At 37.0% G+C, this 16,638-nt stretch overlaps 1 protein-coding gene across 3 annotated transcripts in view; it reads right to left on the reverse strand.

Annotated features, from left to right (window-relative positions):
• Positions 1–688: 688 nt before the first annotated feature.
• The window catches only part of LOC131069232 (uncharacterized), a 55,348-nt gene continuing 39,398 nt past the window's right edge, over positions 689–16,638 (reverse strand). For all 3 annotated transcript variants that reach the window (XM_058004593.1, XM_058004594.1, XM_058004595.1), the window contains exons 4-6: positions 4,034–4,115; positions 3,839–3,935; positions 689–3,702 (exon numbers count right to left, since the gene is read on the reverse strand). In XM_058004593.1, the coding sequence (XP_057860576.1) occupies positions 1,145–3,702; positions 3,839–3,935; positions 4,034–4,115 (2,737 nt within the window). In that variant the 3' untranslated portion in view covers positions 689–1,144. The remainder of the gene's footprint in view (positions 3,703–3,838; positions 3,936–4,033; positions 4,116–16,638) is intronic.

The raw sequence follows: 16,638 nt of genomic DNA on the forward strand, positions 1-16,638 counted from the left end.
AAGAAATAATAGATACTGAATGTGCATATTGATCTCAGATGGCGCTTCTGGAATGCCCAATTTCCCTAATTAAAAGCATGGAATTTATTGAATTTGAAATAAAAATAAAAATGAAGTGGAAAATTGACATTACCGAAATACCACAACGGCTAAAACTTGATGCTGAGTCTCAGCATAGAAAATCTTCACCACCTTATATGGAAGCCAAGTAGCCAACCAGTCTGTGACCTATGACAGAACGCAGGCAGCCTGCACGGTTAAACTAATTATACTCTTTATGGCAAACAAAACAACAGTAAACTTACTATTCTTCGTTGAATGATGTTTTTGTTTATAGGGTGATTAAAACAGCTAGTATACATATAATTAGATACATGCACAGAAAATAAAAGAATGAATGCTACAGATCAATACAACAATGGACACAGTTTACGGCATCATTATATAAGATTGCATCCCAACTTGGGCATTAACAGAATTGAATGAACGGGTGACTCAAATTTCAAACACTGACACATTTAGTTGCTAGTAAATTACTATTTCAATTATGTTCTGTATGAAATTTTTAGGAAAATCAAAGGCTCAAGTAAGCTAATAGTAGATGGTACTTCTAGCATTAAATGCACTCTACAAACCATCAGTTCACAAAAAATTTCAACAACACTTGAAACAAGTGCAGGCATGCCCAGACCAAACTGATATAGCTTGTTACAGTTGAGATAATGAGATTAGCAGCCATTTTGCCATTTCTCAATGTAAAGCTTCATACATTGACAACCACTTACAAATTCAGCAAACGTCCTCATTTTCTAATTGCAAATTGTATATGCCTATTGTGCAGTTTTGTTCAGACGAATATCTCAGTAGCAAATGACCATGTACACAAAGCATAAAGAACCCTATCACTGAACCTTCCAGATAAACAAATCTTTCTTCAGCACTATTGTTCATAGTGACAACAGATATCCAGAAACAAATCCAGGTCAACCCTAGACCAAGCAAACACATCCAACAATGATAAAAATTGTTGCAGCTTGCAAGTTGCTCCCAAGGTTCAATATTCTTCAAACCACATTATATTTTCCACAAATCAAGAACTTGAGCTGGCAACATGAAACCAACGCTTTGAAAATCTTTCCCTCTCCTATTCCTGGAATTGTTCATCAATAAACACCTCGAAGCATCCTGTTGGCTTACAAACATCTTCATCTTTAGAATTCTCAAATAGCATAAATGACTTTTTCTGTATGTCAAGGGAGTTGTCATTATTATTTAGTATGGGCACAGATACATTATCACCTAATAAACAGGATTTCATCATACGCTTATTAGTGTACTTGCAATCCCCATTTTCATCCACAGTTATCTTAAAGTCTTTGGCTGTTCGAACAGAACAATTGTATTCCTTTGTATTATTGGGCAAAAGAACTCGCTGGTCTAAATCTTCTTTTTCCATATCTTCATCTGTCAGTATCCAAGGACCTTTGCACGGCTCCTCAATTGTTCCAGCCTTCAGTGGCAGACAACTCCTTTTTGAATAGTCAAAGGGAAGAGTCTGACAAAACATATTATTTATGTCTGCCATGGCTTCTTTTGTATTGATAGTAGGCTCAACCAGACCATGATGGCAAGCATCCTCTATTTCAGTATCAGCAAGGGTAGAATCTACAATTTTCCTTATGACAATTGTGTCCTCGTTGCAGGACTTCAAAGGCAAACTAACAGCTGGAGGGAATTGTATATCTTGATATACTTCAAGTGGTGGAAAGGAGGGGCCCCTGTTTTCAAATGTGCTGCATTTGTTCAATGTCTTCTTCTGCATCCTTTCAGAACTTTCATGAATTGATATATGTCCATCCTCAGATGAGTTCAACATTCCCGTATGTTCTTTTAAGGGACCACACATAAGATTTTCATCTACAAATATCTCTAGATCTTTGATGCATTGAAGAGAAGAATCATGTGTCTTCCCAAAACTGTTCACAAAGCATCCCTGCTTCATTCCTTGTTCCTTAAAGACCTCATCAGAAAATATACGAAAGTTTTCATCAGGTTGTTTGAAAGTTCTAGCACTTGGTGATTGCTTTTTACTTTTTGGCTTGTCAAATTGCAGTGGCTTCAAAAACATCATGTTTATGTCTTCCATTGCTTCCTTCGTATTAACAGTTGGATCAACAAGACCATGATGGAATGCTGACTCTAATTCTTTACTATCACCAACTATAGCAGAATCTACAAATTTACGTATGACGATTGTGTCCTCGCTACAGAATTTGGAATTATCAGTCATTTCTCCAATAGTTCCAAACTGTCTATAACTATTTTTTTCTTTTGAGTTATTAACACTTTTCTCTATTATAGCCATTCCATCTTCATAAAACTCTACCGGTGCAGAAGAGTATCCCTTGTCGTTGACTGTATCCTGACTCCCTTTAATACTAATATCAGCCAATACTGGCGATTCTTGAAATGATGAAAAATTCTTAGATGAAAGAGATTCATCAGAGGAATTATGGCAAACATTTTCATCAATAAATTCTTGAAGGGAATTATGGCAAACATTTTCATCAATAAATACTTGAAGGTCCTTTTCCAATGGATTAATAGGGGTTTCACCCTCAGATGCTTTCAAATCTTCATCAACTAATACCTGAAAACTATTCATAGGTTGCTTTGCCGTTTGCATCTTCCATGGTTGATTTACTGATTTGGGTTTTTCAAACTTCAGTGGCTTCCCAAACATATTATTTATTTCAGCTATGGCTTCCTTTGTATTAATAGTAGGTTCTATCAGTCCATGATGGTAAGCATCCTCTACTTGTTGAGTATCACCAACAATGGTAGAATCGACAAATTTGCGTATGATAACTGTATCTTCCGTAGAGATTAAAGAGCCAGAACTTTCACCTAAATGCTTATGACTTTGTATTTCCTCTAGCCCTCCACTGTCATTGTTCTGCTCTCTGCTGCTTATCCCAGATAGATCTTTACAATCTTTGAATAGTAGAGAGCTCGTTCTCTCATCTTTAGAAGTCTGCTCTTGGCTGCTGATAAAAGTACCATCTGTCAACATTTCAAAACATTTAACAGGAACCAACTCCTCCAATCTATTGTCTTCCTGAATGCCGGACTCATTTTCCTCTGCAGGAGCCAAATCATGTTCCATGTGATCAGCTAGAACAGAAGAGTTGTTTCCTTTTGTACTGTGTTGTTCATTCAAAGCACGGTCTTCCAAATTTTTACTGGGCAATATCTTAAAGTTTTCAACAGCAAGCTTAGTGCCATTGATTGCTTGGGATGGATTCATTCTTATTGATTCATCAACATGATTTATGCTCAATTTTACTTCCTTTGTGTTAACAATAGAATTAAAAGGACTGTGATATGTATCATGTACTTCTTCAGCATGCTCACAGTGTAGACTTTCCTCTAAGCCGATAGTATCTTGATAGCTGGAATTAGAAACCAAACTAGGTGCTGAAACAACCACTGTCCCCAACAGTGCTATACTGCTTTCCCCTTCTGAGTTTACTTTTCCTTTGTTTTGTTCCTTATCTTCTACAGACGGTAACTTTGATCTATTAAACAAATTTTCATTTCTGTGAACATATTTGTCAGAGGTTTCACCATCAACAGTGCATTTGTCAGAATATGTAAGAATAGTTCCACCTTCTGGATAATTCTCTGATTCAATTTCACCTCCTGTTGAAGTGCAAAAGGTTGTCAGAATTACAAGTAAGAAGCAACTCACACCAAATAGTCAAAGCTCTCCTACAGATGAGTCCTATTTACAATCTGAATTAAACATGGTGAACAAAACAAAGAAAAGTAAACCAACCCTTAATGCCAAGTTCTTCATGGCTCTTAAGCATATTACATTGGTAGCCCTTTGACTGAACCTCTTCAAATGGAAGCATCACCCGTGATTTTCTTGACTGGACAAAGATCAGTTAAAAAACAAAAAAGGTCAAAACAGGTACACAGTTAAAGAAATAAATATGAAATGCAATAAAAGGTCAAACAAAATTCTTACTTTCAATTTTTTATTTCGATGAACCATACGGTGAAGAAAGCTGTCGTAGGATTGCTGTAAGCTTTCAGCAGGTTCTGCAAGTCTATGCATGCACAAACAAGGAATGACAAAAAACTAAGCCCATCCTCTCAGTAAAAAATGAGCTTTATGTTATAACTCATTGACTGAAATTAATTGCTTGGGTTTTCTAGAAACTTTTAATTAGATAACATTGTGGTGCATGAAATCCAGATACTAGCTCTTATTTACATTACTCTCACAAAGGGATTGTAACCCCAACTGACAAGTGTCATTATTTGTAAACAGTATGGCAGTTTACATCTCCGATTTAATGCCCTTGGCACATGAAAAGCACGGAAAATAAGCAATTAAAGACAGCTTATTGGACCCATGGAGAGCTTTTTCATACAAGTATTTAAATACACTCTATGATTCAATATGAGAAACAAACACACATTAACTGTCAGACAAGAAGTTCCTTTCTTTCCACCATTCTCTTATTACCTGCATGTTATCCTAGTGTTTGAGTGCAATGATATAATAAGTCATTTCCACACCAGAAATATTATGAGTTAGTCTTTCTGCCATTCCTTTACGGCCAAGGTTATGTTAATTTACTGATTTTAGCAATACATGCCTTCAAAGTTGAGGGAAAACTGATGAATATAGTAATGAACTAATTTTCACCTTCATCAAGTCAGCTACAATGTCCGCTTTATAAAATTTTATATATTTATTTTCTGATCCTTATATTTCCCATAGATTATACTCAAATCTTATTTTTATCATGTTGGCTATTCTAGTAGCGTAAGAAATATGATACACATAAAGGTCGATTGTCAATATATTTGGAGACTATTATATATTAACAACAACAAATAGCATTGTATGGAGAAAATAATTTGACATATTTGTTTCCATTGTATTTAGTACATTATCACTGGTGTTGATTACTACGTCTGCAAATTGTGTTAAATGGATCAGTACCAAAATGAAAAGTGAAGCAAGTGAAACTTTGTTGTGGCAAGATGTCAATTGTGTCTTGATATTTTCACAATTAGCCTTCAACAATTGTACACCGTGTAGGTTTCCCTGTCAACTATAACATCTTTGGAGTACATCACTCCAAACATGGTAGAACTTCATCAATTAATACATACAGGTCAAATTTGGTAACTTTACATCTAAATCATTATCCCTCCTAGCACTAGTCTTATGCCTCCTGGCACATAAAGCACCATAGCACTAGAAACTACAATTTTAAACATAACATGCAGACATTGATAACATTGTAAAGTCTTCAAATGGTCCTGTTTAGTATAAGATTGCTTTTAAAATACAAGGCCATTAACTCTGTTATACAAGATGTTTGGCGAAAGGTTTGCCTTAGGTTTGGATTTATATACAGAAAAAATATATTGTACCATGTTCCAGCTATGGGAAATGCAGCAGTGGGGGAAAACATACATATATAGTCCCTGTTAAAATAATATTAATATCTTCTATAATGGTCATCTTCTATTTTTTGCAGTCATCTTAGTTGTCGACTTATTTAGCTATTTAGCTTTTTAGTCGACTTATTTAGCTTGTTAAGTTAGATTTTTATTATTTAGCCTTTTAAGCTATATTTAGCTTTTTAAGATTTTTAGCTTATTTGATTTCACTTTAAAGACTAGTCCTATTTATAGAACATCGTCTTGTAACCTCTATATATACGTGTGTATATCGTTCAATGTAATTATCCGATTATTGAATCATTCATTCAATTTATTTTTCAGTCCGCTGTAAATAAGAAAGGGATGAAAAAAACTATGCCAAACCCACACTAGCTTCATCCAAGAAATTAGTGAAAGATGTCTAGAGTCCAATTATGTAATGTTTAAGCCTTGCTTAAAACTACATTAGCTCCATCAAAACAATTTGTGAAAGATGTCTAGAGTCCAATAATGTATTTTTTTGAACATACAATAAAGTACAAGGAAACATAGATAGAAGTTAGAACACTTATAGAGGTATAACCCTAGTTACCAAATTCAGATTTTTTGAACCTAATCCAACCAGAATTGGAATTTTTGGACCAGAAGGATGTGTCCGTTTCAGTCCAAACTTTACAATTCTTATAAAAAATTTACCTAACTTTTTACAAAAATCCAGATATCCAAACTTTTTTAACCCCTTGAATGAATCAAATTATTCAAACTTGGTGACTATGAGTATAACCCATCATTTAGACCCAGGGGTACACAGGGACACGTCCCCAAGGTTTTTTCCAACGTACCCACATGGGAGACGTTCTGATAACATAGGGACAGCTCGGGGATGTTTCCCAGCCATCTTCAAAATTTGAAAATATCCCGGAAACATTTCTGGGACGTTTCCCAGCCTTGCTTAAAAAATGAAATTTTCAAAAAAAATTAAATGTTCTTTGTGGGCCCCCACACCCTCCAAACCCTAACATTACAAAAAGAAGAATTGAAATGTAGCAAAAATTGCAGCCAAGTTAGAAAGACAAAGCAGCAGAGTTTGAAAGTGCTGTTGGAAAAAACAGCATTGGTTAGCAGCAAAAGTGAGGAATGGAGTGAGGTAGCAACCAGAAAGAGAAGTGAAAGAGGTATGTTCACTGTTAGTCTTCAATTTGTTCCTTTTTTTAACTTTTTTTAAAGTCTAAAACATTAGATGTATGATTTTTTTATTTTTTTTCAGTTTCCAAATTCCACTTGCATATTGATTCACAAAACAAAACATGAGCGGTAGAAGTGAGAGTAGTGGGCATGATGAGAGGGAAGAACGAAATGAAAACCAACTCAGGGGTCCATCAAGGTATGGGAGTGCTATGGGTGAAGGGGGACAGCCTCAAAAATATCCATTTGAATGTCATTTCAAAGTTCTAAAAACTTATACAAAAGGACCCTTTAATTCTTAAAACCTCTTCTTTTGTGACAGCAGAAAAAGATAAAAAGAAAAATTTGGGGGTACTAGATTGTTGTTGTGTCACATTTGTAATAATGATTTTAGAGGGAGCTATACAAGACTGTATTTTCATCTATTGGGCTATAAAAGCAAAGGGGTGAAAGTTTGTGAAGAGATGGAGGATGAGAGGATAGAATGTCATAGATTGCGTAAGGAGGCGGAATCAAAGTCTAAAGGGTTACTAGTGGTAGTGCTAGTGGTGATGTTTATGTCTCCACAAGAGGGAAGAGGAAGACTATTAGTGGTGAGCAGCCAGGTACAATTGCAAGTTTGTTCAATGTGCATGCAAGAGAGGTGGCAGACTCTATTAGACTTGTGTGAATATTGTTGTCATTGATGTCAAACCAGTTATCCAGTTTGGACCAGACAGTATATGCAGTTCAATGTTATCCGTTTGGTCTAGATATTGTGTGCAGCTGGTATGAGCAGTTTTTGATATGAGCAAGTGTTGTGCGTCTTGATTTTACTATGTGTTATGATGCAGTAAGATAGAGTTGATATAATGGAGTAATTTTCGGAAGATCCTTTTCTCCAAAGTCCTATGTTGTAGCTACACTGGTCCCGGTATCAGTTACATGTTCTCGTATCAGCTATTTTGATCATGTCAGGTGTATCCCTTCAAGTTTCGTGTTGTGGTACTCTTGGTATGCGTGGAATCTATATCTTTTGAGTTTGGAAATGTTGTGCTTGAGTTTTGTGATAATGGGTTAGCTTCTATGGGTCTGGATGACCGTGCCCCATTTCGGTAATTAAGGTATATGCATCGGTAAAAGAGTTATGTGAAATGAAGCGTGTAAATCTTGTGGAGGCCGACATGGTTGTTTTGTTTATGTTTTTGTTGGATAACATGTTGAGATAGGCCGACACATTATCCCGTTGTATATGTCCTTTGGTATATATGTAGATGTGTGTGATGTGTGATGCGTGTGTGAAAAAACGAAAGGAGAAAAAGGGAAGTGTATGAGGCGTGTGTGTGTGTGTGTGTGTGAGTAGCGAAGGAGACACGGCAGCGAAGATAGCAGAGAAATAGAGAGTTGCGGACAGCAAAGGCAGTTAGTGCAGAATCAGAAGTGTTGCAGTAGTCCTTTACCGGACCTGCTACAAGTGTTGAAGGATAGTTGTACATAGATCTTTCACCGGATTTGTTGTAGAGGTTGTGAATTGTGATCTGAGCTTAATCTAGGAACCGATCTCATGCATTTGGAGATGCAATCGTCTTCAGTTCAACCATTTATGTTGCAATGAGCATTCCGGCAGTTATCCGTCTTTTGTATCTTTGCAGTGAGCTATCTGGTAGTGAGCCGTTTTGCCACCCAACAGTGAGCCACGCTTTTGTAAAACACCATATAACTAGTTGTATTCTCTTGAGAGTTAACACTCTCCGTGGTTTTTTCCATTTGGGTTTTCCACATATAAATCCAGTGTTCCTTTTGAGGTTGTGATTTTCTTGTTTACATTTGTTGTTTCATGTGTGTTAAGCATTCTTGGTTAATTGATCAAAAAGTTTAAGTTCGGTAAAATTTTTAATACTTGTGGGAATACTGATTCACCCCCCCTCTCAGTATTCCAGTCCTTTCAACCAAAGTCAATAGACTCCTCCATTGCAAAAAAATTCTATGCCCATGCCATCCTATTCCATGTAGCACGTTCTCCATACATCAAACAAATATTCAAAGATGTAGCTTCAAATGGTCCATCATTCACCCCCTAGAGAACATAAACTACACACTATTGATGATGGAGGACATGAGACAATGTTGGATTAGGACAGACCAGTCTATTGTCATAGATGGGAGGACCAATATTAGACATCATCCACTTACAACATCATAGTCACATGTTTAGTTGGCTCATATTTTCTTAGAGCTATTGATCATTTTGGGAAGCGCAAGGATACAAAATTTCGATTTCATATTTTGAGAGATGCCATTGGGGAGGTTGGGGCCTCCAATGTTGTGCAGGTGGCCACTGATTCGGCGTGTGTGCACAAATTAGCTGGCATGACGATGGAGAATGCTTACAAGCACCTCTTTTGGACCCATCCTTGTGTTCATGCATTAAACGACACATTGAAATACATAAGGAAAATAGATTGGGTGCAACAAGAGGTTATAGAAGCTAGAGATATTCAAATGTTTATTTGCAACCATCACACCTCACTAGCTCTCTTTGGAACATTTTCAAAAAAGCAATTCTGCAAACCTATGGAAACAAAGTATGTCAATTATTTTGTTTTGCTAGAGAGGATGCCTGAGGTACAAGAAGCTCTACATTTGATGATTGTTAACTAAGAGTGGACTAGATGGTCTACTGCAAACAATGAGGAAAGAAAAAGCATCAAACAAAAAGTTCTTAATGATGACTGATGGTCCAACGTGAAGTAAAAAATGGTTATTTTTAATAACTTGTGATTTACATTTTATTAATAAACTTTAAATTTAAAATTTGATTGTTGATTTTAATTTTCTAACATGGCTTTTTTCAAATTTTTGTTTGCAGATATATTTACTCCTTCACTTCACCAATTGTGGATGTCATTAGATATGCTAATATGGACTCTCCTAGTCTTGAAGAGATTTATGATAAGTTTGATAGCAATGCTTGGAAAAATGAAGCAAGTAATTTGTAAAAAGGATCCTAATGTGGAATTATATGAGCAACGCATTAAGCCCATTGTGATGTGGCAGTGGAACACTATGAACTCACTTCCTATGGCAGCCTTTGCTCTCAATCCCAAATGGTATGCACCAAAAGTTGGTAGGTTGTCTTCATGTGATGATGAAGAGGTGAAAGAAGGGTTAATGAAGGCCCTTCAAAAGATGCATTCAATTGAGGAATCAAGTTTACTTTGCACACAATGGCTTGCCTTTACTAATCTCCGTCGTCCAACATTCAACAAACCAAAAGTAAAAATAGATAGAGCTACATTAGCTCAAAAGGATCCTATGGAATAGTGGGCATGGCATGACAAAGATGCACCAAAGTTGAGGATGCTCACTATTCACCTCCTTTCATAGGTTGCTAGTTCCTCTTCTGCAAAGAGGAATTGGTCCACATATAGCTTCATTCACTTTATCAAGAGGAATAGGCTTATCTCTAAACGTGCCTTGTGCTTTGCGACTCTAAGATTGTCAAACTTCAGAGTATTGGTAGACACCAGCTTTACAATGGGATGTTGGTCTAGAGGATGCCACCCAGATTGATGAAGAGACACGGAGGGATTGGTTGGAGTTCCATAAAATGAGACAACCCCTCGTACTCATAGTGACAGTGACTAAGAGTCAAACTCTGATTTTGATGCAAAGTTGGGAGATATCGATTAGAGGCAGCCTCATGCTTTCTATCACCATATTTTTGGCATTTATGACTTTGTCATTTTGACACCTTTAGTGCAAAATTTTAGCCTTTGGGCATTTTGGTGTATGCAATATTACTATTTTCTAATTTTCTATCATATATACATTGCCAATGAATTATGGAAGCAATTAAATATTAATTTGTTCCACTCTTATGTGAACTCTTTTGTGGTGTTTTAAGGATTCTATAATGTATATGTCAATATGATGAATGCCTTCTCGTTGTTATCAATGTTATCGTATGAATATTTGAATTTTTCCTATTTTTTATATAGCTATCCCCTTTGCCATCCCCTACCATCCTGTTGATGTGTATTTTGTACACGACCAAACATAGAATAAAATACCTAAAGGTACCTTATCCTCTCTTGAATAAAGCTCCCGAATGTTGAAGATATCGCAGAAGGATCAATCGGAGAAGCTTCAAGGTTCCTGTTATGTAGGATCTCTACTCGTGGATAAACTCTTTGTGGTATGATGTGATTTTGCTGGAATCACAAAGGGACTTACACTCGATGACCTGAACGTCTGATTTACTGGAATCACAAGATTTCACTAGCCTAGATTTTGGAAAAAAAGAAAAAGGATGAGGACGAGGAAAGGATCTAATTCTGACACTAAGAATGTAGGAGCAATGAATAACCTTTGGTGAAATTCTAACTAAGTCTTGTTTTGACATCCCAGGACCATCTCCACAAGGTTAGTGCGATCTTCGGAGGAAAGCTTTATGATGTTCAGATAATCTCTACAGGCATAGACACCATCAGGCTAATGCATGTCAATGAAGAAGCGACAATTGAAGTTAAGCTCAAGCTGAATGATTCCAGTTGACTACACAAGGCAAGTCTGCAATCAACAAACTGCTAGTAGTATGGATATACAAATTTCACCATCAATCAAACACTTTTCTTCCACTCATCTAATAACATGAAATCAAATTTGAGAAGTATAAAGACCATGCAAATTGTTGAATCGACCCATTGATTTCACCATTTCTTCAATGAAGTTTTACAAGTCTTTTACAACAACATCTTGGCAACAATCTTTGCCTTATCTTGCTATTCTACTCTAATTGCTATACTATCAACTGACTATTCACTATTAGCTAATTATTCACCTACTATCAACTATTGACTAACTATTCTCTATTAGCTAACCATTGACTAACTATTAGCCCTTACAAATGAGGAGCCAGGGCTTATATAGTGCCCACAATACAATTCAATGGCTTAGATCAATTTGAGATCAATGGCCAAGATTTTACAATGAAACCCTAATTAGGGTTTGTTACAACAAACTCAATTCTGGCCAATGAAATAATTGCATTATTTGGACACATGTCTTCTCTGGAATATTTGACCAATGGAGAACTGGGGTAGGTACATCGAAGTTTGTGCCATCTCCCATGAGTCAGGTACATTGAATCTGGACATGTTGAAGTGGACCAACCCGACTGGAGGAGTGATGACTGGGATGCCACCTTGTCTGACACTTGTAACTTGGCCGATATTCAATTTGATGTTGCTGAGAAGCTAGCTTTAATTAACTCTTCTGAAACTGTCTGCTTTCAACGAACCCTTGCTTTAACTTCCTTTGTCTTCGATGTGCAGGATGGATGGTGTACCTTTCCTTCGAATGCTAAACTGGAAGAGGTCATCCCTGATGATGTTGGGCTGGAGAAGGTCGTCCTTGTTGATGCCGGACTAAAGGAGGTCGTCCTTGATGATGCTGGACTGGAGAAGGTCGTCCTTGTCTTGGCTTGATCTTCTTTCATCTGCAAAATAAATCAAAAGATGATTAAGGACACATAATAAATTCATTTCAACATAATATTTCACACCTTAAATCATCAACAAAAGATATTAAAATGAAGTTAGTTCAAGACTCTTTCCAGGGACAAACCCTATAAGAATTTCGCCCTCGACCCTCTGGAGGGGTCAGGAGCAAATTTTTTGCTTGTAGCTCACTTCTCCATCATTTCAACTTGAATTCACCTCACAAGGCAAGGAAACACCTCTCTTCTCTCATCCAACCCAAGTTTGACTTGATTTTGCAAGGAGAAAAGGTGATTTTAAGATTTTCGCTCTGGACCCTTTGGAAGGGTCAGGAGCGAATTTCCTATTTTGAGCTTGTTTTGGCTACTCCATCACCTCAATCCAATATTCAAAGGCAAGAACACATCAAAGTCCACCTAACCATGCCATAAAACTCAAGCATTTGACCATCTCCAAGAAGAAAATATGAGTTTCCAAGAATTTCGCTCTGGACCCTTTGGAAAGGCCAGGAGCGATTTTCAAGTTTTGAGCATGTTCCTCCATCCTTTCAACTTCAATTCACCTCCAAGGCTAAGGACACATTGCCTCACTCTTATCTAGGCCATAAAAATCAAAATTTTAACTTGTCTTGCAAAGAAAGTAGGTGATCCTAGGATTTTCGCTCTGGACCCTTTGGAAGGGTCAGGAGCGAAAATCACTTTTTGGCTCAATTCCCTCAATCTTGATAATAATTGGCAATTTGGAGTCATTCCTAAGGCCTTCTTTAATCATGATCCACACTAGATTTGGCATGAAACTAAGGGAAAAGATAGGTTTTGCACAATTTCGCCCTGGACCCTCTGGAAGGGTCAGGAGCGAATTTCCCTTTCTAGCCCAAAATCATAATTTTTTGAGACAACAATCAATTCAAGGACAATCTCAAGGGCATCCCTCACCTTGGTCTAGGCATGGCTTGGTACAAATTTTGGAGAAAATGATGGGTTTTAGGATTTTCGCTCTGGACCCTTTGGAAGGGTCAGGAGCGAAAATCTCATTTGGCTTCAAAATTTGCATTCTTGGTGACCAAAATCCATTCCAAAGCAATCCAAATGACCTCTCTCATGCTTGTCCAAGCCTGGCTTTGCTCAAAATTTGGAAGAAAAGATGATTTTAAGGATTTTCACTCTGGACCCTTTGGAAGGGTCAGGAGCAAAAATCACTTTTAGGCTCAATTCCTTCATCTTTCATGGTTTCTAGCAACTAAAAGTCACTCTTATGGGCAACTTCCTCTTGATTTTACCTTATCCCACACTTGATCTAGCAAAACTTGATAGCAAAAAGAGGTTTTGAGAAAATTCGCTCTGGACCCTTTGGAAGGGTCGGGAGCGAAATTCTCATTCTTGACCAAAAATCATCATTTTTTCAACTTGAAACTTCTTTGCAAGGTAGGATTTCATCTTTCATTGCCCTAGAAACAAGGTTTCATGTCCAAGAAAGGTCAAAAAGTAGGTTTATAAGGAATTTCGCTCTGGACCCTTTGGAAGGGTCAAGAGCGAAATTTCCTTTCCTGGCTAGAATCCTTCATTTTCATAACTTCCAAACATTCTCAAAGGCTAAATCATGCTCATTCTTCTTCTCATCATGTCTTGGTCATCAAGATTTGGCTAAATAAAAAAAGAAATGCATCATAGAGAGATTTTCGCTCTGGACCCTTTGGAAGGGTCAGGAGCGAAAATCTTAACTTGGGCTAGATTCTTCATTTCTCCCTTTCAAAACGACCTCAAGAGGCAAAGACAAGTTATTTCTCTTCCATCCACGTCATAACAAATCAAAACTTGATCTTCTTCATTGCAAAAATAAGAGCTTTTAGGAATTTCGCTCTAGACCCTTTGGAAGGGTCAGGAGCGAAATTTCCCTTTTGGTCCAAAATCCTTCATTTCTCAACGCTTTCAAACACTTCAAAGGCAACAAGAATGTCCATCCTTCCTTCCAAGATACTCTGCAAATCAAAAATTAGTCAAACTTAGGAGGAAATGAGCTTTAAGAAGATTTCCGCTCTGGACCCTTTGGAAGGGTCAGGAGCGAAAATCTCATTCTAGGCTAGATTACTCACTTTTCAAACTTCGAACCACTTCAAGAAGCAAACTTAGATCATTTTCCACCTAAGGAAGAAGGTTTCAAGGTCAAACAAGGTAGCAAATGAAGTTTATAATGAATTTCGCTCTGGACCCTTTGGAAGGGTCAGGAGCGAAATTCTCCTTTAGGCCAAAATCTTGTTCTTCAAAATCAATCAAACTCCCTCTCGAGGCAAAAACATACCCATTCATCTCCCATCAAGCCAACGCCTAGCCAAAATAAGGAGGAAAACAAGAGTTATAAAGATTTTCGCTCTGGACCCTTTGGAAGTGTCAGGAGCGAAATTCCTAATCTTGGCCAAGATCCTGACTTCATTTTCACATTTCTTCATTCAAACAAGCGTTTTTTCCTTCATTCAAGCCTGGGAACGCGTTAGTTCTAGGTTTTGGTCAAAGTAGAATGTCCTATGGAGAATTTCGCTCTGGACCCTTTTGAAGGGTCAGGAGCGAAATTCGCTTTGGACCCTTTGGAAGGGTCAGGAGCGAAATTTGACATTTTGGACTCTCCGTCAGGATCATTTTATGGAATATAACATTTAAGTATAAGTGACTTACTTATACTTTATGTTATATTTCATATATACTTTCAGGATGTTTGAGAGTGGTTTCAGACCTCCAGGAGTTATATTGCAAAATCTAGTTTTTGGAGGATTCTTCAGTTTTCCAGACTTAGTCAAATTTCAGGATCAGGACATTCCAAACTTAGCCAAATTTCAGGATCAGGACATTCCAAACTTAGCCAAATTTCAGGGCATTTGAAGATCAGGATGACATTCCAGACTTCATCACTCACCAACTCGACCTAACTCAGACCTTCAAGGATGATACTCACTCACAAAGCAAGACACAATTAGCAACAAGATCAAAACCAGGCCCTAAGGAAGACTCTCAAAGAAACCCTAATTCTACGGCCCTGTGGACTCACCCTGGCTCAAGCAAAGCCTGTAATCCAACGATCCCCTCGACAGCACTCATCCTGCAAAGGCTAACAGACAAAATCCTAAACACCTAGAAAGCGAACCCCAGAAAGCAAAAAAAAAAAGCAAGGGTCCCCATTTGCAATGGAGCAATGTGTGAATACGTCACAACACATCCCCAAAAATTGCCTCAAAAAAAATCCATGCCTGAAACGCGTCTTCCCATCCCGACGTCCCCCTATCCCAAAAACTTGGTTGAACATAGATTATACCTTATTCTTGGTTTTGTTAATACCTATCTACACTATTTACATCTTATTCCCTATAGTGGATAAGGAATTGGCAGCAAAACAAAGCTTACAAATGGATTGACCTTAGCAGTAGTAAAATTAATTGAGATTCATAAATAAACTGTTTCAATCATACTGTTTCACTGCTTTTCTGTTTCAAAAATGAGTTGTGGCAAAAGGAAAACTCCATTTTCATATCTCAAACTAAACATGCTTAACAACTATTAGAAAAGTTCAACATAGAAAATTGCTAAATATCAGCCACAAAATCGAGGTAGGACTGAAATTATTTTCCAATCATGACCACATAAATTCAAATATGAACTTACGACATGATGAGACAAGGTCACAAGATTTATCAAACCTAGATTTAATCTATGTTGTGAGCCTTGTCTCCAAGAATGTACACTAAATGGAACTAAAAGATTCCAGGTTAAATAAAAATAAACAATGCATTCCTTGAAAAAAAAACGAAAAAATTTTAAGAATTCAAGAAGATGAGATATGTCTGGAATTTAAGACTAGTAAATGACAGTATTATGTCTGGGATTCAAGACTAGTGATTGACAGTATTATGTCTAGGATTATGTGCACTTTCGTGAATCAGTTGCCAATAAAATTGTCACTTTTTCTTCTAGAAAAAACAATAGATGGGTTTGAACAACTCTAGGTGATATGCAATTTTGATAACTGGAAGCTACAGTGATTCTCTGTGGCATTTTCAAGGTTTTAGACAAGTTAGTAAATAATCCGATTCACCAGACGGATAAAAATAAGGTACATCAATGCTTTACTCAAGAAGAGGCAAAATATTAGGAAATTAAGTTGGACTATTACATGCTATTCAAGACCAAATGGTAGATAGCTTCACCAAAGCTTTCTGAAAGAATAAACTTGGAAACTTAGAACAATGTTCAGACTTATTGTGAACAGTATTGTTACACAAAATGAAAAAATACAAGACAAAACTATATACCAGTAGAATACCTGCACATAAGCAACACAAGTAAAAAATTTATAAGTCAATAAGTCTAGGTCAGAAAGATTACCATCAAACTGTGTGCAAATAAAAATATCTCTTGAAATTCATTACTATGAGGCATCACTAACCTGGGACTTCAACTAACTTCAAGTTATTTGCTCATTATGCTGCCTTGAGAAGCAATGAACCCCGTTGCTTCTA

The sequence above is a fragment of the Cryptomeria japonica genome, chromosome 7, assembly GCF_030272615.1.
Source record: "Cryptomeria japonica chromosome 7, Sugi_1.0, whole genome shotgun sequence".
In the NCBI taxonomy this organism is placed as follows: Eukaryota; Viridiplantae; Streptophyta; class Pinopsida; order Cupressales; family Cupressaceae; genus Cryptomeria; species Cryptomeria japonica.